The sequence below is a fragment of the Grampus griseus genome, assembly GCF_964374135.1.
Source record: "Grampus griseus genome assembly, chromosome: 19".
In the NCBI taxonomy this organism is placed as follows: domain Eukaryota; kingdom Metazoa; phylum Chordata; class Mammalia; order Artiodactyla; family Delphinidae; genus Grampus; species Grampus griseus.
The window spans coordinates 44,834,021-44,858,144 of record NC_139013.1 but is presented as its reverse complement, the minus strand read 5'-3'; the positions used below and the strand labels follow the sequence as shown (position 1 = coordinate 44,858,144).

General features: G+C 41.7%; 1 protein-coding gene across 1 annotated transcript in view; it reads right to left on the bottom strand.

The window, feature by feature from the left end:
* The window catches only part of HYDIN (HYDIN axonemal central pair apparatus protein), a gene marked incomplete at its 5' end in the record, with an annotated part of 342,250 nt that overhangs the window by 144,861 nt on the left and 173,265 nt on the right, over window positions 1-24,124 (bottom strand). Inside the window, one exon of the mRNA XM_082677828.1 lies at window positions 23,561-23,874. Coding sequence (XP_082533954.1) covers window positions 23,561-23,874 — 314 coding nt within the window. The remainder of the gene's footprint in view (window positions 1-23,560; window positions 23,875-24,124) is intronic.

Genomic DNA, 24,124 nt, shown 5'->3' with positions numbered 1-24,124 from the left:
AGAGGGTGCAAATGGCCACTGGCTGGATAAAAAGGTCCTTCAGGTATGTTTTGTTTGGCTCATATGTTGTTTAATATTTTTTTGAAATTACTGACAGCAGCAGATGCTGTTGGTGCACAGACTAGGTCCCCTTCACTAAGACGACGCACCCATCCCCTAGGTGCTGTGGGTGTTGGCTGCACCTTTCTCTGGAGCACTGCCCTGGCTCAGCAGGAGCTGCCTCACCCACCCTGAGCTGCCTGGGAGCTGTTTTTCGCCCCCCTACAGTCTGAGTAACTTGAGTCTCAGCTACTCCGTGTGTCCCACCAACTTCCACCTCAGCACGGGTGGCCAGTTGGAAGCATTCTGGGACATAATAAAGGGCTAAGGCAGGCTGTCTTCCATGTGTGTATGTCTGCAGTTCGCTCCTCCTGTTCATGTGGCAGAGCTGGAACGTGCTGATGGGGAAGGCGCTGAGCCAGTCCCATCTGTTTCATCTGTCATTTGCTTCCCGAAGGGGGAAGATCAGCAAGTGTAAGACCACAAATATGGAAAAGTGGCTGGAACTTTGTGTTTGTGCTCAGAGAGGCTCAAGCATTTGCCTACTTTTAACATGATTTAAAGTGATGATTATAATCTGCCCCCTTTAGAAGCGCGAACTGGGGGGCCTATCTAATCTGGAGGAGGCTTATGATGTGTAGAGTCAGAGGAAGGGAGGGAGGGAAAGCGGTAGAGAGAGAGGGGTTTGAGAAAATTAGAGAAGCAGAGGTTAGACAGCTGAGAGGAAGAATGGCAATGTAAAAAACCACCTGATAAGGTCTAACAGGTAAAGACGTGTGGTTTGCTGAACGTGGCACACAGATTAAACATTAAAAGCAATGGAAGTAGGGGGTGTAACTGTAGGAGAAAATATCTCGACAATGAAATCGGTCATACTGAATAGCACACATTCATAACCTTGAACTGCTGAAACTCAAACTGGACCTCTGAACCATGCTAAGACCCCTGATAGGAGACCAGTAGCTGCTGTGGGTCATTTTCTCATTTTGATATCCAAATAGGGGGAGGCTGGGGAGCAGGAGGCTTGACCTTGAAGGGCCTTGTAAGCCTCACTAAGGAGTTGGCTTTATCCTCAGGAAAATGGAGAGTCTTCCCAGAGGTTTTAAATGGGGAAGGGAAATGATCTGAAAAGTTCACTTGGGCTGCAGAAGGGAGCATGGATTAGAAGGGGACAACCCTAGAATGACCAAAACTCTGAACCATGCTGTAAACAGCGATGGAAAGCATAACCTAATGGGATGCTCTGTTTTTTTATGATTTTTTAAAAAATAAAAATCAGCAAGCCCACATAGAAAACAGTGTTAGAAATCCAGAAAAAAGATAATGGCAGCCTTGGTCAAGGAGGTCAAAGGGGAGATGGAGATGGAGTGGGAAGTTCCAGTGCATATTAGCAGGTGGAATGGCAGGACCATGGCCCTGGGGTGAGGAGCCCATCCTGAGAGACGACAGCCCGAGGTCTATCCCCATCTACTGCCACCTCCCCAGCCTGTCCATGAGCAAGGTTGGGTGGCTGGCTAGCCAGAAGGGATGGAAATAAGAGAGAACAGTGGAGCAGAGAGTAGGGGTCACCACAATCACTCGGGCACCTATGCTCCCCCTACATTTGCTGTTTGTGCCTGTCAACCTCCCGTGCCCAATGCCAGCAGGAAGAGGTGTGCGAAAACAGTAAAAATAAAGTGGCAGGAGGAGGATGGGCACCTCTCCTGTCCCCGTGGCTGCTAGGCCCCTGTCCTGCCACGCCTGCCTCCACCGCTGGATAGCCCTGACTGCCACCCACCACTTCTCTAGTCGTCTTCTTCTCCATCCTCCTCCTCTCCCTCATCACTGTCAACATCACTGTCAACACCATCATCTGCTTCCGTTTGGCACGCACATGCTTCCTCACATGGAAAGCAGCCTGCCTTAGCTCTTTATTATATCCCAGAATGCTTCCAACTGGCCACCCGTACTGCAAGTTGGTGGGACATAACTGAGCAGCTGAGACTCAAGTTACTCAGACTGTAGGGGGGTGAAAACTGTATTTTTAAAGGTTCTCAAAAGGAGATGCAGTTGGAGCTTTTAGAACAATAGTTCTCACTGCAGCTGTCCATTGGAACCACCTGTGGAACTTTAAGAACCACTTCCCAACGTCCAAAACTGTAAGAAATAAATGTTTACTGTTTTAAGCCACCCAGTCTCTGGTATTTGTTATAGCCGTCCGAACAGACTGAGACAGGCCCTAATAAAGTAACTGCAGCCAACAATTCTTCATCACTTACTCTCTACCAGGTATTATATTAAGCACTTACTAAGGACTGCCTAGTTAAATCTTCACCACAGCTTGATGAGGTAGGTCCTATGATGGTCTCAGTCTTCAGATGACAAAACTCAGAAAGCAAGTAAGTGGCTGAGCTAAGTTAGCCTGGCTCCAAATCTCATGCTCTTAACAGCTTTACTGGACAGTCTACCTGGTCAACAAGAGAAGCCTTCTCCTTGGTTACTTCATGCCATGCCATGCCAAAGGCAGTGACTCAAAAAGTAGTTTTTTCTCATCCTAAAAGTAACTGGAAGCCGCAACATAAGGAACATACAATGTATTTTCTAGAAGCTTTCTTTGTTAGAAAAGGGACCCATCCTGATTGTATCTAGATAAGGAAAAGCAAGACATAGTTGACCTTGTCCCTCAAGTGACTTCCTACAGAGAGTTTTGCTGCAAGGTGAGTAGTAGAGGGATGTGCCCAGAATTTACCTCGAAGCTCTCCAGAGGGATTTCTGTGAGAAACGACCACTTCTATAAAAGTTCCAGAAGGTGTCTCCACTGCTACATGCTCTTAGAAAGGCTGCCGAACAGGTGGGCTGTGAAATCTCCCTTATAATCAGCTTCAAAGCTCTTCAGAAATATTTTCAACACAGGACAGTTTTTAAAGTCAATTTCTTTCAATGTCTGGCCTTCAGTAGACAGAGCTAGCTTTGGGGGGGCGGTTAATTAATACAAACATGTGGATAAATCAGATCACTATACAAAGCAAGCAGACATCATCCTAACTCAGGTTCAGATATGCACTGATAACTTTCCACTGATTTCCTTAGAAGCCAGCTTAGTTCACAGTGAATATCTAAAAGCCTGATGCCCTCCACTGAATTTTGAGACATTGGGAAGATGCCTTAAAAAGAATGAATCTTATAATAAGGTAACTAGAGTTCTATAATAACATAAAAGCTGTATAAGAAGTTTTATAACACTCAAAATTGAAATGAAAAACAGCCCAATTCATTTCTCTAGGGGGTAACAAATATCTCAGGAAATTGGACTAAACTGAACTGCAAATAGAAGCAGACTACGTGATCCCTAACATGGTGATCACTTTTTTTTTTTGGTGGTACGTGGGCCTCTCACTGTTGTGGCCTCTCCTGTTGCAGAGCACAGGCTCCGGACGCGCAGGCTCAGCGGCCATGGCTCATGGGCCCAGCCGCTCAGCGGCATATGGGATCTTCCCGGACCGGGGCACGAACCCGTGTCCCCTGCATCGGCAGGCGGACTCTCAACCACTGCGCCACCAGGGAAGCCCATGGTGATCACTTTTAAGTTAAATATGAAGAGAGTGAAAGGTCTCCCTCTTCTTGGATTTAAGTCACTTGAAGGCTCACTACAAAGACAGGAACTTGTTTCTGGAAGCTCAGACTTGAGACATGGTGTGCAGCCCTCCCATTAGTCCCAGAGGCTAATCTGATCCCCTGGTCAGATAAATTAGCTGGCCTATCACAGCAGGAGAGGAGATTCTAGATGAATGGGCTATGGGAGGCCTGGGTGATGGAGGGCCTGGGGGGCTTCCAGGGGCATCAGCATGGAGGATAAGCAGGTCTGCTGGGGGTCAACTTCACACTGTTCTCTTTCATAAGGGGCTTCAAATTTACCATAATGTTACATTTATAATGGGGGTGATAAGACGTGGATGTTCAATTCATTATTATTCTTAAGCTATGCACATGTGTTATACACACTTTTGCCTGCATGATGTAATTTCACAACGAAACAAGAGTGGATGTCAAGGAACACTGTGGAGTGAGAAAGGGCCTCAATTCGGTAATGAAATCATCACTGAACTTCCAGAGAGGCAGTTTCAGCTAAGTGAGGGGCCAAAAGCCAGCTTAAGTCAAATTAGGGAGTGAGAGGGGTGACTAGTGTATTGTTTTCTTCTGTTTCCTTGTACAGAGATGGTGATGATGCAAGAGGATTAAGAGAAGGGCTATCAAAGATGTGGAGCACTTGTACCGAGGGCAAAGGTCTAGAGAGCTTATATCCCAAAAGATATATATATATATTTTTTCCTTTTTCTCTCTTTGTGAGTGTGTATGTGTATGCTTCTGTGTGTGATTTTGTCTCTATACCTTTGCTTTTACCATTTGTTCTAGGGTTACCATTTGTTCTAGGGTTACCATTCGTTCTAGGGTTCTGTCTGTCCTTTTTTTTTTTTTTAAGTATAGTTCTTAGCACTTGTTATCATTGGTGGATTTGTTTTTTGGTTTGGTTGCTCTTTTCTTTCTTTTTTTAATTACTTTTAAATTTTTAACAATTTTTAATTTTAATAACTTTATACCCTTCCTCCTTCCTTCCTCCATCCCTCCCTCCCTCCTTCCCTCCCTCCCTTCCTCTCCCCCTCTCTCTCAGTCTCTCTCTCCCCACCCCCGCTCTCTCTTTCTTTCTCCCTTTTCTTCTGAGCCATGTGTCTGACAGGGTCTTGGTGCTCTGGCTGGTGTCTGGCCTGTGCCTCTGAGGTGGGAGAGCTGAGTTCAGGATATTGGTCCACAAGAGACCTCCTGGCTCCACGTAATATCAAATGACAAAAGCTCGCCTAGAGATCTCCATCTCAATGCTAAGACCCAGCTCCACTGAATGACCAGCAAGCTACAGTGCCGGACACCCTATGCCAAACAACTAGAAGGACAGGAACACAAGACCACCATTAGCAGAGAGGCTGCCTAAAATCATAATAAGGGCACAGACATCAAAAACAAACCACTGGATGTGGTCCTCCCCCCAGAAAGACAAGATCCATCCTCACCCACCAGAACACAGGGACCAGTCCCTTCCACCAGGAAGCCTACAAAACCCACTGAACCACCCTTACCCACTGGTGGCAGACACCTAAAACAATGAGAACTATGAACCTGCAGCCTATGAAAAGAAGACCCCAAACACAGTAAGTTAAGCAAAATGAGAAGACAGAGAAACACACAGCAGGTGAAGGAGCAAGGTAAAAACCCACCAGACCAAACAAATGAAGAGGAAATAGCCAGTCTACCTGAAAAAGAATTTTGTAATGATAGTAATGATAGAGTAATGATAGCTAATGATAGAGTAATGATATCATTACAGAGTAATGATAGTAAAGATGATCCAAAATCTTGGAAATAGAATGGAGAAAATACAAGAAATGTTTAACAAGGACCTAGAAGAATTAAAGAGCAAACAAACAATGATGAACAATACAATAAATGAAACTAAAAATTCCCTAGAAGGAATCAATAGCAGAATAACTGAGGCAGAAGAACAGATAAGGACCTGGAAGATAAAATAGTGGAAATAACTACCACAGATCAGAAAAAAGAAAAAAGAATGAAAAGAATTGAGGACAGTCTCAGAGACCTCTGGGACAACATTAAATGCAGCAACATTCGAATTATAGGGGTCGCAGAAGAAGAAGAGAAAAAGCAAGGGAGTGAGAAAATACTTGAAGAGATTAGAGTTGAAAACTTCCCTAATATGGGAAAGTAACTAGTCAATCAAGTCCTAGAAGCACAGAGAGTCCCATACAGGATAAATCCAAGGAGGAACACACCAAGACACATGTTAATCAAACTACCAAAAATTAAATACAAAGAAAAAATGTTAAAAGCAGCAAGGGAAAAGCAACAAATAACATACAAGGGAATCCCCATAAGGTTAATGGCTGATCTTTCAGCAGAAACTCTGTGCGCCAGAAGGGAGTGGCAGGACATATTTAAAGTGATGAAAGGGAAAAACCTACAACCAAGATCACTCTACCCAGCAAGGATCTCATTCAGATTCAACGGAGAACTTAAAACCTTTACAGATAAGCAAAAGCTAAGAGAATTCAGCACCACCAAACCAGCTTTACAATAAATGCTGAAGAAACTTCTCTAGGCAGGAAACACAAGAGAAGGAAAACACCTACAACAACAAACCCAAAACAATTAAGAAAATGGTAATAGGAACACACATATTGATAACTACTGTAAATGTAAATGAATTAAATGCTCCAACCTAAAGACATAGACTGCCTGAACGGATACAAAAACAAGACCCATATATATGCTGTCTACAAGAGACCCACATCAGACCTAGGGACACATACAGACTGAAAGTGAGGGGATGGAAAGAGATATTCCATGCAAATGGAAATCAAAAGAAAGCTGGAGCAGAAATTCTCATATCAAACAAAATAGACTTTAAAATAAAGACTATTACAAGAGACAAAGAAGGACACTACAAAATGATCAAGGGATCAATCCAAGAAGAAGATATAACAATTGTAAACATTTATGCACCACCCAACATAGGAGCACCTCAATACATAAGGCAAATGCTAACAGCCATAAAAGGGGAAATCGACAGTAATACAGTAATAGTAGGGGACTTTAACACCCCACTTTCACCAATGGACAGATCATCCAAAGTGAAAATAAATAAGGAAAATAAAGCTTTAAATGATACATTAAACAAGATGGACTTAACTGATATTTATAGGACATTCCATCCAAGAACAACAGTGTACACTTTCTTGTCAAGTGCTTATGGACCATTCTCCAGGATAGATCACATCTTGGGTCACATATCATGCCTCCGTAAATTTAAGAAAACTGAAATTGTATCAAGTATCTTTTCCAACCACAACACTATGAGACTAGATATCAATTACAGGAAATAATCTGTGAAAAATACAAACACATGGAGGCTAAACAATACACTACTAAAATAACCAAGAGATCACTGAAGAAATCAAAGATGAAATAAAAAAAATACCTAGAAACAAATGACAATGAAAACACGACAACCCAAAACCTATGGGATGCAGCAAAAGCAGTTCTAAGAGGGAAGTTTATAGCAATACAATCCTACCTGAAGAAACAAGAAACATCTTAAATAAACAACCTAACCTTACACCTAAAGCAATTAGAGAAAGAAAAACCCAAAGTTAGCAGAAGGAAAGAAATCATAAAGATCAGATCAGAAATAAATGAAAAAGAAATGAAGGAAACAATAGCTAAGATCAATAAAACAAAAAGCTGGTTTTTTGAGAAGATAAACAAAATTGATAAACCATTACCGGACTCATCAAGAAAAAAAGGGAGAAGACTCAAATCAACAGAATTAGAAATGAAAAAGGAGAAGTAATAACTGACACTGCGGAAATACAAAGGATCATGAGAGACTACTACAAGCAACTCTATGCCAATAAAATGGACAACCTGGAAGAAATGGACAAATTCTTAGAAAAGCACAACCTTCCGAGACTGAACCAGGAAGAAATAGAAAATATAAGCAGACCAATCACAAGCACTGAAATTGAAACTGCGATTAAAAATCTTCCACCAAACAAAAACCCAGGACCACACGGCTTCACAGGAGAATTCTAAACATGAAAACATTCAGAGAAGAGCTAACATCTATCCTTCTCAAACTCTTCCAAAATATAGCAGAGGGAGGAACACTCCCAAACTCATTCTATGAGGCCACCATCACCCTGATACCAAACCAGACAAAGACGTCACATAAAAAGAAAACTACAGGCCAGTAACACTGATGAATAAAGATGCAAAAATCCTCAACAAAATACTAGCAAACAGAATCCAACAACACATGAAAAGGATCATACACCATGATCAAGTGGGGTTTATTCCAGGAATGCAAGGATTCTTCAATATACGCAAATCGATCAATGTGATACACCATATTAACAAATTGAGGAATAAAAACCACATGATCATCTCAACAGATGCAGAGAAAGCTTTTGACAAAATTCAACACCCATTTATGATGAAAACCCTCCAGAAAGTGGGCAAAGAGGGAACTTACCTCAACATAATAAAGGCCATATATGACAAACCCACAGCCAACATCATTCTCAATGGTGAAAAACTGAGACCATTTCCACTAAGATCAGGAACAAGACAAGGTTACCCACTCTCACCACTATTACTCAACATAGTTTTGGAAGTTTTAGCCACAGCAATCAGAGAAGAAAAAGAAATAAAAGGAATCCAAATCGGAAAAGAAGAAGTAAAGCTGTCACTATTTGCAGATGACATGATACTATACATAGAGAATCCTAAAGATGCTACCAGAAAACTACTAGAGCTAATCAATGAATCTGGTAAAGTAGCAGGATACAAAATGAATGCACAGAAATCTCTTGCATTCCTATACACTAATGATGAAAAATATGAAAGAGAAATTAAGGAAACACTCCCATTTACCACTGCAACAAAAAGAATAAAAAAGCTAGGAATAAACCTACCTAAGGAGGGTAAAGACCTGTACTCAGAAAACTATAAGATACTGATGAAAGAAATTAAAGATGATACAAACAGATGGAGAGATATACCATGTTCTTGGATTGGAAAAATCAACATTCTGAAAATGACTATATTACCCAAAGCAATGTACAGATTCAGAGCAATTCCTATCAAACTACCAATGGCATTTTTCACAGAACTAGAACAAAAAATTTCACAATTTGTATGGAAACACAAATGACCCCGAATAGCCAAAGCAATCTTGAGAAAGAAAAACGGAGCTGGAGGATTCAGGCTCCCAGACTTCAGACTATACTACAAAGCTATAGTAATCAAGACAGTATGGTACCGGCACAAAAACAGGAATATAGATCAATGGAACAGGATAGAAAGCCCAAAGACAAACGCATGCACATACAGTCACCTTATTTTTTTAATTAAAAAAAATTTTTTTTCTGCGGTACGTGGGCCTCTCACTGTTGTGGCCTCTCCTGTTGTGCAGCACAGGCTCTGGACGCGCAGGCCTTGCGACCATGGCTCACGGGCCCAGCCGCTCCGCGGCATGTGGGATCTTCCCAGACCAGGGCACAAACCCATGTCCCCTGCATCGGCAGGCGGACTCCCAACCACTGCGCCACCAGGGAAGCCCCAGTCACGTTATTTTTGATAAAGGAGGCAAGAATATGCAATGGAGAAGACAGCCTCTTCAATAAGTGTTGCTGGGAAAACTGGACAGTTACATGTGAAAGAATGAAATTAGAACACTCCCTAAAACCATACACAAAAATAAACTCAAAATGGATCAAAGACCTAAATGTAAGGCCAGACACTATCAAACTCTTAGAGGAAAACATAGGCAGAACATTCCATGACATAAATCACAGCATGATCCTTTTGGACCCACCTCCTAGAGAGATGGAAATAAAAACAAACATAAACAAATGGGATCTAATGAAATGTAAAAGCTTTTGCACAGCAAAGGAAAACATAAACAAGATGAAAAGATAAGCCTCAGAATGGGAGAAAATATTTGCAAATGAAGCAACTGGCAAAGGATTAATCTCCAAAATTTACAAGCAGCTCATGAAGCTCAATATCAAACAAATAAACAACCCAATCCAAAAATGGGCAGAATACCTAAATAGACATTTCTCCAGAGAAGATATATGGATTGCCAACAAACACACGAAAGGATGCTCAACATCACTAATCATCAGAGAAATGCAAAGCAAAACTACAATGAGGTATCACCTCCCACCAGTCAGAATGGCCATCATCAAAAAATCTACAAACAATAAATCCTGGATTGGGTGTGGAGAAAAGGGAACCCTCTTGTACTGCTGGTGGGAATGTAAATTGATACAGCCACTATGGAGAACAGTATGGAGGTTCCTTAAAAAAACTAAAAATAGAACTACCATACGATCCAGCAATCGCCCTACTGGGCATATACCCTGAGAAAATCATAATTCAAAAAGAGTCATGTACCACAATGTTCATTGTAGCTCTATTTACAATAGCCAGGACATGGAAGCAACCTAAGTGTCCATCGACAGATGAATGGATAAAGAAGATGTAGCACATATATACAGTGGAATATTATTCAGCCATAAAAAGAAACGAAATTGAGTTATTTCTAGTGAGGTGGACGGACTTAGAGTCTGTCATACAGAGTGAAGTAAGTCAGAAAGAGAGAAACAGATACTGTATGCTAAAACATACATATGGAATCAAAAAAAAAAAAGGTTCTGAAGAACCTAGGGGGAGGACAGGAATAAAGATGCAGACGTAGAGAATGCACTTGAGGACACAAGGAGGGGGAAGGGTGAGCTGGGAAAAAGTGAGAGAGTGGCATGGACATATATACACTACCAAATGTAAAACAGATAGCTAGTGGGAAGCAGCCACATAGCACAGGGATATCAGTTCAATGCTTTGTGAGCACCTAAAAGGGTGGGATAGGGAGGGTGGGAGCGAGAGGCAGGAGCGAGGAGATATGGGGATATATGTATATGTATAATTGATTCACTTTGTTATAAAGCAGAAACTAACAGACCATTGTAAAGCAATTATACTCCAATAAAGCTATTAAAAAAGAAATGGGCAGAATACCTGAATAGACGTTTTTCCAACGAAGACATGCAGATGGCCAACAGGCAGATGAGAAGATGCTCAACATCACTAATCATTAGGGAAATTCAAATCAAAACCACAATGAGATATCACCTCACACCTGTCAGAATGGTTATCATTAAAAAAGAACACAAATAACAAATGTTGCAAAGGATGTGAAGAAAAGGGAACCTTCAAATACTGTTGGTGGGAACATAAATTGGTGCAGCCACTGCAAAAAACAGTATGGAGGTTTCTCAAGAAATTAAAAATAGAACTATCATATGACCCAGCAATTCCATTCTTGGGTATATATAGAAAAAAACCCCATTAACTTGAAAAGATACATGCACCCCAATGTTCATAGCAGCATTATTTATAACTGCCAAGATATGGAAGCAACCTAAGTATCCATCAACAGATTATTGGATAAAGAAGATGTGGTATATGTGTACAATGGAATATTACTCAGCAATAGAAAAAGAAGGAAATTTTGCTATTTTCAACAACATGGATGGACTTGGAGAACATTATGCTACATGAAATAAGTCACACAGAGAAAGACAAATGCTGTATGACATCACATATGTGGAATGTAAAGAATACAACAAACTAGTGAATATAACAAAAAAGAAACAGACTCACAGATGTACAGAACAAATTAGTGGTTACCAGTGGGGAGAGGGGAGAGGGGAGGGGCAATATTGGGGTAGGGGATTAAGAGGTAGAAACTATTATGCTATAAAATAAGAATAAAAAATAACAAAAATAAGAAACTGTTACAAAATAAGCTAAAAGGATATATTGTACAACATGGAAAATATAGCTAATATTTTATAATAACTATAAATGGAGTATAACCTTTAAAATTGTGAATCACTATATTATACACCTGTAACTTACACAATAATGTACATCAACTATACTCCAATAAAAAATAAGTAATATAAAAAAAAGAATTTGTGTAAGTTTGGAATAATTATTTGTTCCTTGAATACTTGGAAAAACTTGCCTTTGTCTATCAGAACTAGTGTTTTATTATAGAAGGACTTGAAGCTATTTATTCAATTTCTTCAGTGATTAAAAGACCATTTGGATTTTTTTTAAACATCTTTATTGGAGTATAATTGCTTTACAATGGTGTGTTACTTTCTGCTTTATAACAAAGTGAATCAGCTATACATATACATATATCCCCATATCTCTTCCCTCTTACATCTCCCTCCCTCCCACCCTCCCTATCCCACCCCTCTAGGTGGTCACAAAGCACCAAGCTGATCTCCCTGTGCTATGCAGTCGCTTCCCACTAGCTATCGGTTTTACATTTGGTAGTGTATATATGTCCATGCCACTTGGGATAAAGATGCAGACCTACTAGAGAATGGACTTGAGGACACGGGGAGGGGGAAGGGTAAGCTGGGATTTCTTTTTTTTTTTTAAGTTAGTTTTGGTAAGTTGTATTTTTCTAAGATTTTATTCGTTTTATCCAATTTTTCAAATTTTTGCCATAAAGTTACTCATGAAAATTTCATCTTTTTAATATCTGCTGCAACTGTAGTTATATAACTGTATTCCTAGTAATGGTTGTGTCTTTTTTTTTTTTCTTTATCAGTCTTGCCTGAATTTGTTGATTTTATTAATAGTCTCTTCAAATAGTCAACTCCTGGCTTTGTTGATTCTTTGTATTTTATTTAATTTTCTCTTTCATTAATTTCTGGTCATACATTCAATATTTCCTTCTGTCTATTTTCTTTGGCTATATTTGTTTATTTACTTACCCAACTTTTATAGCTGTGAAGGTTCAACTCAATTTTCAGCCTCCTTTCTTCTGTAACATAAGCATCTAAAGTAGGGCTTGTCAATGATAGCGCTATCAATATTTCGAATGGATAATTCTTTGTTGTTGGGGGCTGTCCTGTGTATTGAAAAATACTTAGTAGCATCCCTGGCCTCTACGCACTAGAAGCCAGTAGCTCCCCCTGGTTATGATGATGCTGATGCTGATAATAATAATAATAATAATAATAATAATGTCTCCAGACATTGCCAAATGTCCCCTGGGGGGCAAAATTGCCTTCAGTTGGGAACCACTGACTTAAGACTACAGATTTTCATTTAAGTCCACTTTAGCTTCTGCTGAGAAAACTGGACAGCTACATGTAAAAGACTGAAATTAGAACATTCTCTAACACCATACTCAAAAATAAACTCAAAATGGATCAAAGACCTAAATGTAAGGCCAGACACTATAAAACTCTTAGAAGAAAACGTAGGCAGGACACACTCTCTGACATAAATCACAGCAATATCTTTTTGCACACACCTCCTAGAGTAATGAAAATAAAAACAAAAGTAAACAAATGGGAGCTTGTTAAACTTAAAAGCTTCTGCACAACAAAGGAAACCATAAACAAAACGAAAAGACAACCCACAGAATGGGAGAAAATATTTGACAACAAAGTGACCAACAAGGGATTAATCTCCAAAATATACAAACAGCTCATGCTGTTTGTATGTCAAAAAAACAAACAATCCAACCAAAACATGGGCAGGAGATCTAAATAGACATTTCTCCAAAGAAGACATACAGATGGCCAAAAAAAGCACATGAAAAGGTGCTCAACATCACTAACTAGTAGAGAAACGCAAATCAAAACTACAGTGAGGTATCATCTCACACCAGTCAGAATGGTCATTATCAAAAAGTCTACAAACAATAAATGCTGGAGACGGTGTGGAGGAAAGGGAACCCTCCTACACTGTTGGTGGGAATGTAAATTGGTACAACCACTATGGAGAACAGTATGGAGGTTCCTTAAAAAACTAAAAATAGAACTACTGAACTTCCCTGGTGTACAGTGGTTAAGAATCCGCCTGCCAATGCAGGGGGCACGGGTTCAACCCCTGGTCCAGGAAGATTCCACATGCCACGGAGCAACTAAGCCCCGTGCACCACAACTACTGAGCCTGTGCTCTAGAGCCCGTGAGCCACAAATGCTGAGCCCACATGCCACAACTACTGAAGCCTGCACACCTAAAGCCTGCGCTCCACAACAAGAGAAGCCACCGCAATGAGAAGCCCGCACACCGCAACAAAGAGTAGCCGACGCTCGCCGCAACTAGAGAAAGCCTGTGTGTAGCAACGAAGACCCAGCACAGCCAAAAATAAATAAATTTATTTAAAAAAAAAAGTATATGCCAATAGACGATTATAAAATTACCAAATAAATTCATAACTAAAAATAAATAAATAAAAATAGAACTACTATATGATACAGCAGTCCCACTCCTAGGCATATATCTGGAGAAAACCATATTTCGAAAAGATACATGCACCTCAATGTTCATTGCAGCACTACTTACAACAGCCAAGACATGGAAGCAACCTAAATATCCATCAACAGAGGAATGGATAAAGAAGATGTGGTACATATATACAATGGAATACTACTCAGCCATAAAAAAGAACAAAATAATGCCATTTGCAACAACATGGATGGACCCAGAGATTATCATACTAAGTGAAGTCAGACAGAGAAAGACATATCATATGATATCACTCATATGTGGAATCTAATTTTAAAAAATGATACAAATGAACTCATTTACAAAACAGAAATAGACTTACAGATATTGAAACCAAACTTACGGCTACCAAAGGGGAAGCATGGGGTGGTGGGGGGGAGGGATAAACCAGGAGCTTGGGATTAACATACAGAAACTAGTATACATAAGATAGATAACCAACGAGGACCTGCTGTATAGCACAGGAAACTCTACTCAATATTTTGTGATAGCCTATATGAGAAAAGAATCTGAAAAAGAATGAAAATATGTATATGTATAACGGAATCACTTTGCTGTATACCTGAAATTAACACAACATTGTAAATCAACTATAATCCAATAAAAATTTTTAGAAGTCCACTTCAGCTTCACTACCACTGATTTTTTTCATTCAATCTTAAGTATTTCCTAATTTTCATTGTGATTTTTTTCACCCATAGGTTATTCAGAAGTGTGTTTTAAAATGTCTATGTTCTTCTTGTTTGTTTTTAAATATATATTTGTTATTGATTTCTAACATAACAGATTTGCTTTAAGCCCTAGTATATGGTAATTTTTCATAAGTGTTCCATAGGGCTGGAAGAGTATTTTCTTAATGGGGTGTTCTACATATATTATATGGAGCCTGTTAATTGTGTTCGAATTGTCTGTAGGAGAGCTGTCCAACAGAACTTTCTACAGTGACTGACATGGCCTATATCTGTGCTGTTCAATACAACAGCCACAAGCCACACGGGGTTACTGGGCACTTAAAATATGGCTAGTGTGCCTAAGGAGCTACATTTTTAATTTAAAAAGTTAAAAAAAAAATTAAATAGCTACATGAGGTTTGGTGGCTACTACATGCAGCAATGTAAGCTATATAGTCTTGCTGATTTTCTGTCTGCTCGAGAGAGTGTTATTAAAGATAGGGGATTTGATTTGCTTTATGTATTTTGAAGTTATGTTTTGAGATGTATGAAGTTTAGGATTATTATATCTTTCTGGTGAACTGACCTAGTAACCTTCTTGACCTCTGGTAATGCTTTTTTGTTTTAAAGTCCATTTTTGGTTACTGGGGGGGAAAGGTGGGAGAGGGATAAGCTGGGAGACTGGGATTGACATACACGCACTACTATATAGAAAACAGATAACTAATAAGGACCTACTGTATAGCACAGGGATCTCTACTCAGTACTCTGTAATAACCTATATGGGAAAAGAATCTAAAAAAAGTGTATAAATAAATATATATATATATGTATGTATATGTATAACTGATTCACTTTGCTGTACAGCAGAAAATAACACAACATTGTAAATCAACTATACTCCGATAAAAAATTTTTTAAAATGAAGTCTATTTTAACTGATGTTTCATAGTTTCCTCAGAACTTCCTCCATTATATGCCTGTTCTATCTTTCCCCATCCTTTTATATTACTGTATCCTTATTTTTCAGGTATCTCTTTTTAAAATAATTGTGAGTAAAATCCAGAAGCACAATCATTTTCTTAGTTTTATTTATAGTGATTTCAATTACCGATACATTCGGATTTATTTTATCATTTTATTTTGTAATTTTTGTTTATTTATTTTTGTGTTTATTTTCCATGTCACTCCTTCCCCTAATTTTTTATTTATTTTGGATTGACTATATTTTTCCCTTTCACTTTTTTTCTTCTTCTAGTAATAAAGTACTTCTACTTCTTTTCTTTACTTAAATTTATGTTTAAAGCTTACCTTTTCCCTCTTCTGGAACAACTCAAAGACCTAAAATCTTTCATTTCTCCCCTTCCATACTATATAGTATTTCAGTCCTATATTAATATTTTACATTATTATTTTATGTAGTTAATGGTATTTTAATTTTACCCATAATAATACCATTTTCTTAGTTCAGAAATCCTTCTTGCATCTCAGATATATGTCTGAGATAATTTTCCTTCTTCCTTAAGTATACCCAGTAGAAGTGCCTTTAATGAGCCTGCTCCCCCTTTGATAATGACCTGCTCTTCTGTTGATAATGACCTCTCGCAGTTCTGTTAGTCTAAGGACTACCGTTTCTGTTGACTCTGGTCCATGGTAGCCCATGTCACTCTCTCTTAATCACTTACTTTAAACCCTTCCATGGCTTTTCACTACATTTTGAAAAAAATCAAACTCCTCAGCATGGCCTACAGCACTGGACCTGACCTGGCCCTGCAGAATTTTCCAGTCATATTGCTACCATTTCCCTGACTCATGGGCTTCTGATACCATGACCTTTTTACTCTTAAAATGTTTATTCACATATTTACTGATTTAATTTTTTTAAATTAAAGACTGTTATGCGCTGAATCGGTCCCCTTTGAAATACTATGTTGAAGTTCTAACCCCCAGTACTTCTGCACTACTGCTCAGTGAATATTCTTAAGGTCTACTTCCCCTCAACCCTCAGCCATACATGACTCAGAAAAGCAGGTCACATAACACCTTGAGTTGGTAAGGGAGGCCACAGAGGTTCTGGTTAAGACTCTCATCCCTTGTCCCTTCAGGCCTCTGCTACCTTTCTTCATCTCATCTAGACTAATCCTTTAGGCGTGCTGTCTACTTCCTGCCAGCATCAGCTTATGGTGATTTGTTACAGCAGCAATAGGAAACCAATACAGGCGAGGGGGCTAGCTCCTGTTTGCACTGGGTTCATTCTTTGGGCTGTTAAACTGTCATTCTGGCTCAAGTACAAGCAGGGGGAGAGTTAGGGAAGAAAGGGGATGGGAGGGGCATAAGAACTTGACTTGGCACTTTGCCTGAGGACAGCTGTGGCCACTTCTGTTCCCTCTTTTGACCCTTTTTGCTCCCTCATCAGAACTGCTTTCCCTCTAGACCCCAGGCTCCACGCTCACTTTTGTCTCTTATCCAAACTTCTCTGGGAGGTGGAAAAAAAAAAATACAACTGCAGAAGCTTGAAGGATTCTGAGAGGTGCAGGGCCTGTGGGGAAGACAGAGGGATATTTATTGAAGGAACAGAAGCTCAAGCTAGCAAGAGACACCTGTGGCCCTCAGACCCCGTGAGGCCTCTCTGTGTCCTGAAATGGCTTCTGACTGATTCCAGGAGATGTTTCCAAGCCACCTCCAGGATTCTGCTTCTCAAATAGGTCCTGTATTAGCATTACAGGGGTGCCAATCCACTCAATTTCCTCAATAAAGGAATGGCCGTAACACCTGACACTTACTGAGCACTTATTATGTGACACACAGATCCAAGAGCTCTGCAGTAGGGGCTGAGACAATCCTCACCACAACCATTATGTGGGAGATGCTGTTATAATCACCCTCATTTCAGACAAGGAAGCCGAGGCTCAGGGACCCTCAGGCATCCATCAAGGTCACATGGGGCAGGTGGCTGAGTAGAAGGCTGCCTTAGAGGCCAGGCTCTTAGCACACTGAGCAGCCCTGGAAGGCTGGGGTGCAAGGATGCCCAGTGCCTGACCCATGGGATTTGATAAAATTATTATTTTTTTTGAAAGAAAAATAAAGAACCATGTTTTATTTTCCCCCTAAACATTTTTGTTTCCTTGATTGGGCCCTTGGGCAAAGCAGGGGCAGGTCCTTGATCATGGGTCTGGGCTTACCTGGCTGCAGGGAGGAGTGGTGGGGAAGGCAGAGGGCACTCTGGGCCTGGCCCTCCTGACCACACATGGAGTGTGGCCTTTGAGGGCCTGGCTTCAGCCTTGATGAATGTGGCCTGGTACAGGAAAGGAATTTTCTAACCTTCAGAAGGAAAAGGGGCTGAGTCCATCATGTTGGTGTCTAAGGACCCTATGGTTCCAACACTTTAGGATCCTGGGGAGTGCTTCACTTAGCAGCACTTGGTGGGAAGGAATGGAGAAGAAGGGACCCTTTGAGACCTGAAAACAGCCACCAAGTTCAGATTTTTCTTTCATGTGTTATCTCAAAGACACATGCACTTTATAAATATTTAGTGCTCACAGCAAGTCTTTTCGGTTTCTGCATTATCCCCATTTTACAGGTAAGTAAGCCAGGGCACGGGGTCATGTGTTTAGGACAGAGCTGGGATTCTAACCAGCCATGTCTGATTCCACAGCCCAGGACCTCAACTACCACTGATACCATGTCTTTAAGAAGTTCCACTTTCAAAGCAAGAGAAGTTGAGGGGTGATGAAGAGACAGACAGAAGCATCCAGGCGATAAGGACCCTCCACCCCACTTCCAGCCCTTCCACCCTCCTCTTCCAATCACAATATTGGACAACTGATGCTCATCACAAAAAAATCAGTGTGAGAACAACACACGTTCCTTTGCTGTCAGGCTGGGCTCCCTTAGGCTCTTGAATTTGGTTTATTTATAATCTGATTCGGAAGCAAAAAGGCAAAGCTGTCCTTGGGGATCATGCGGCCCACATGCTCCAAGTTCTAACACTGCCTCAGCTTGCAGCTCTGAGTCTGGGCATAGACGCCAGCTGAGCCAGCATCTGCTTGGTTCTCTCTCTGGTCTCTTAAAAGCAAAGCCTGGTTTCAGTGTTGGCTTCCCTGTGCTCCCCTTTCACAGAGATGCCACAAAGCATCGTGCTCTTATCCGGCTAAGCAGTTAGGCCGAAGAAAGGGCATGTTTCTGCAGTGCTGTTGTGCCGGCAGCCATGCCCAGGCCTGATATGTCCTCCCAGCTTCCTCATTACTTGCGTACTGTGAGCGCGTGGACTGTTATCTATCAAACTCAGTCTAGAACTCTGTCATGCACGTGGACTCACATGGATGAGTGGGTTTCTAAGGCAATGACTGGCTTAGGGAGTGCTTACCTAACACCCTTGCCCACTTTACTTCTCTCTTTGTTCTTATGTGTGACATGAGGGCCAACTTGGAACCAAAAATATGCTCAAACAAGAGAGATGCTTTGAATGTCTGAGTCAGAATTCCCTACAAAATCACACACACACACACACAAACACGCACACTCATTCCCAAATGCACAGACATGCATGTACACATGCACGTGCACACACACGCTCCCACATGTGCACGCACACACACACGTGTGATGTATGTGTTGTGACAGGCAGGAATGTTGAGAGTCTAGGCCTCCTCATATCCTGCCTAATAAAAGAAGAAGAAAACTTCTTTTATGCTTTTGTTTCTTTTACTGGTTGTGAGGCTTAGAAGAATTCTGATTGGAAAAGAAAGGTTTGTGTTGGTATATCTGATAAAAGTGACCTTTAGCCAATGAGTGGTTCATGTTTTTCTGACGGGCTGCACAGACAGAGCATGTCTAGACAGCAAGTGGCATTGTTTTTTCTCTTCAAGGTGATATTTATGCCTTGAACCTTTCCATTTGGCAGGTGCCAGGAAGCCAACAGAAAAGAATGTTAAACCAGTTATGAAATGACTCTCCTCTCACTACAAACACCAGGGGCAGGGAGAGCAGTTGATTAACTAGAAAATACCTTTTGAGGACTGTGCTATGGACTGTGCTGGGCTCTGGGATCCAGAGGCAACAGAACAGATGTGCTCCCTAGTCTCATGGGGATTAAGCACCAGCTAGGAAGTTGACCATTAGCCATAGCTGCAAATGTGATGAGTCACCAAGGAGATAGGCTACTGGTGCCTGTAACAGGGGACCTTGGGTAGGGCAGGGTCTCGGAGAAGGCTTCCTGGGGAAGGAGGTTTAAGCTGAAGACTTAGTGAGGCAGCAGGGCTAACTAGGTGAGGAGAGGCGAGAGCGTCCAGTAGAGAGAGGGCAGTTAGACAGCAAACCACCACTGGGCAGGGAAAGAGGCCGGCATGGTGGGTAAACAGAAAGAAGTCAGTGTGGTAAGGGGAGAGCAAAGTGAGAAGAAGTTGGAGAGGAATTCAGGGGCAGCATAGGGGCAGCTGAGCCTTGAAGAACACAGTGAATATTTTGTACTTTATCCCAAGAAGCATGGGCGTCCTTCAAAGCTGAAAAGCAGGGCAGTGACATGCTCATCGCTTGTCTGCTGAGGGGGTGATGGACTGTGGCACAGGAGTGGAGGCAGAGAGCCCAGTCAGGGGCTGTCACAACTGTCCAGGCAGGAGCAATCGGGGCTTCAACTAGGGTAACCACCATGGAGATGGGAATGAAAGGTTTTTAGAAGGTGTAATAGGTAGAACTTGGTGATGGATTTGATGCGTGGGGTAAGGGAGAGGAGGGAATCTGGATGCCTCCCAGGACAGTGATGTCATTTACTGGGACAAGGGCCCTGTAGGAGAGGCAGGGAGGGGGCAGGGGAGAGCCTGAGACTGGAGTGGGGTACGCTGGACACGAGCCACCTGCGAGACATCCAGGAGGAGATGTCAAGAGGGTGATGCACTTGGAACTCCGAGGGGTCACGGTGGAGAAACGCATTCAGAAGCCTCTGCAACCAGGGCTAAGTGAAGCTGTCGGTAAATGCAACTCCAGGAAGAGCAGACGGCCTAGAAGGGAGCCCTGCGTCCTACAACTGCAGCAGAGTTGCTGCTGGCCGAGTGCTGAGAAGTAGTCAGTCGAGGGGACAAGAGGAAAAGCAGGAGAGTATGGTGCTATTCAAGCCATGAAAGGAATGTGTTTCAGGAAGGAGAGGTTGGACAACTGTGCTGAATGCTGCTAAGGGTTATCTTTCTGAAAAAACCTGACTCTGTCACTCTCCTGATTACAAATCTCACCACTGCCTCCAAGAAAGAGTCTAAGTGCCTTATCATGGAATACCAGGCCTCTCACACACTGCTGCCAACCTACCTGCCCAGACTCGCCTCCCCAGACTGCCCCCCACTGATGAAGTCTGCACTGTGGCTGCACTGACGGGTCCCCTGTGGACACTGATAGGGGCGTGCCACCTGCCTCTCCCGCATTCCTTCTCCTATATTGCAGTTTTTTGCCTGGAGATCTGCCCCACTCCCACCCCTTCAGTCCATGTGGTTCTGAGATCATCACTGCAGCGCTTGGCGTGGGGCACACGGCCAGGCCAATGCTAATCAAGAGCTTCGCCCTCCCCTGATGGTGACCGGTGAGGGGAGGGGACAGGAAAGGTGATTAAGATGGTCCCATCAGAGTGCATCTCCTGGAAGTTCTGGGACCAAGGCTCATGTTCCTTTTCAGTGGCTCAGAATCTGCACAGACATGGCCCCAGGAGTGCTGGCAGCACTTGGTGACCATGGGAGAAAAGCTGATCTGAGAACGCGGCTAACTCATGACGGAGAGCAGAGCTGAGACAGGGACCCTGGCTCCAGCAACACTGTTTGAGTCCTTGCTTTAAGCCAGGCCAGAAGCCAGAATGAACTTGAACTTTTGAGTTGTGGGAACCAGTGAATGAACTTTGCTTTTCATTTTTTTTTTTTTAGAAAACAATTTTTAAAAAATTTTATTTATTTGTTTTTTGGCTGCATTGGGTCGTCATTGCTGTGTGCAGGCTTTCTCTAGTTGTGGTGAGCGGGGGCTACTCTTTGTTACGGTGTGTGGGCTTCTCATTGCGGTGGCTTCTCTTGTTGTGGAGCACGGGTTCTAGGCACGCGGGCTCAGTAGTTGTTGGTCGTGGGCCCTAGAGTGCAGGCTCAGTAGTTGTGGCTCACGGTCTTAGTTGCTCTGCGGCCTGTGGGATCTTCCCGGACCAGGGCTCAAACCTGTGTCCCCTGCATTGGCAGGCAGATTCTTAACCACTGCACCACCAGGGAAGTCCCTGCTTTTCATTTTTACTTAGGGTCAGGTTTCTTGTCACTTGCAACAGAATCCATGAATCCGAACTTATATACATGCTATTCCTGTTACTGAGAATGTTTCCCTGCTTCTCCATCTGGAGCATTTAACCGTGCCTCTCAGTGCAGCCTTCTCTGACTCCTGCAAGCATTCATTCCCCCGGCATCCCTCAGAGGCTGGCACTATCATGTGTCATGGTTTACACATCCGTTTCCCCAATAGCCTCAGTCCAGTGATCATGTCTTACTCACTTCTGTATCCCTGATACCTCACCCATTATCTGGTGCATAAGAGCCACTTATCAAATGGTTTCTGAGTGACTCTCTGAATGAATGAATGAATGAACAAATGAAATATAAGCAGAGGCTCAGTATCAAGATATTAGAAGATAAAGAAGAAAGGAAACATATGGTTAAATGAGTGCTTAAGCCAATGAAAAATTAAGTGTATCATCTCCAGTACTGGCCAAGAACATTTTCAAAATGTCATCATTTTAATTATGGAAATGGCCTCTCGAAAATAAAAAAAAAAATAAATAAAGCATGTCCCTTGCTCCCAGATAGAAAAATCTCATTTAGCTGTGTTCCATCAGAATAACTTCACACAATCTGGTGTTCGAAACTCATTAGGTCAGGTTGGCTGATTTTTCCATAATTATTTTAAATGTTCACCATCTACAGAATTTCATCCCACACCTCAACAGTCATTGGCACCTAATGAGCAGGCTCCATCACTCAGGCCCAGAACTGGCTTCGGTGCTACACCGGGTCATCATCAGATGTTTATGGAAGACATCCAGAGCAAGCCATAGTTACCATGGAAACAGGCACAGGAAAGAAAGGATGGCTATCATACACAAGATGAGGATAGTGTACAGGAAGCATCGACCAGCCTAGAAATAACATGAGACTCTCCTAGTTAAGAATGGCCATTCAAAATTCAGGTGTTGAAAACCGAGCTGTCCAAACATCCAATAAGGAAATATGCACAAGCCCGTCCACCCTGGCCAACAACATGGCTTTTGACCCACATGAAACTTATTGAGGCTTGACTGAAATAGGCTGTTCCTAGTTCTTTAAGGGAGTGTTTTCCAAATTAAGTTGGCTTTAGCTTCTAATTGAACAGGAAAGACTCTTCTAAACCCAAATATTGTAAAGACAGCTTTTCCCTTCCGGCGCTCACCACCTCCCACTATTTTGTACATAAGTATATATCTATATACATACGTACATATATGGGCCATAATGGAACCCACTGAAATATGCAGAAGGTAGAGCTCAGGGCAGCACACATCTCATGTATCACCCTGCTCAATTCGTACTTTGGGTTTCAAATGCTTATTAAGGAAACTCTATGAAGACTATTTTTAGTGATAAATTTCTAATGATCCAACCACTAGATTCAAAATTAGAGCAGGCTTAGGGATATCACTTTGTTAATTTGGTGGCAATTGGGGCTTTCAAAGATGTTTTATCTGCTTTTCCTGTTTGGAAACCTAGGATGGACCATGGCTCTTTGTTCCTTCTGTCAATGATTAGTTGTTGGAAGTGAAAGTATTCATGAGAGACCAGTACTCAGAATACAGGAAACAAAGTGCAAAGCCCGAAGGAGAAAAAAATGAAGAGCAGGGGAGAGCTCTGCAGGATTGCCACGCAAGTTGGTACCTTATCTGATTTTCCTCATCATCCACCAGGAAGAACCAGCGAAACTTCACAACCAGGGGGCTGCAGTTGGTGACTGTGATGTAGCGGATCACCTCAGTATCGTTCAGGATACAGCCAAAATCCAGCTCCATGGTCTCAAAGGTGAGGTTGGGGTAATTCACTTCTCCACGCAGGTGCAGGCTGTCCACTTGGGGATGCTCCACATACTTGATTTCTAGAACTTCTTCTGCCACCCAGGTATTCAAATCGTTTTTATAGAAAGGGTTGAATTTGACTAGCAGGTCTTTTTCTTCACCCATCTCCAGTTTAATAGGCTACAAACAAGATAATGGGGAATTACCAACCTCCATACTGTGCATTTCCAACCTGATACATGAAATAGGACAACCAAAGTTATATACATATATATATATATATATATATATGCACACACATATACATACAGACACACAGATTAGTAGGAAATACGTATATATACACTTTATCCATAACTATGTAACCACACTTTACATAGTTAAACAGCTAGTATATCGCTATCGATATCTATATCTACCCATATCTATC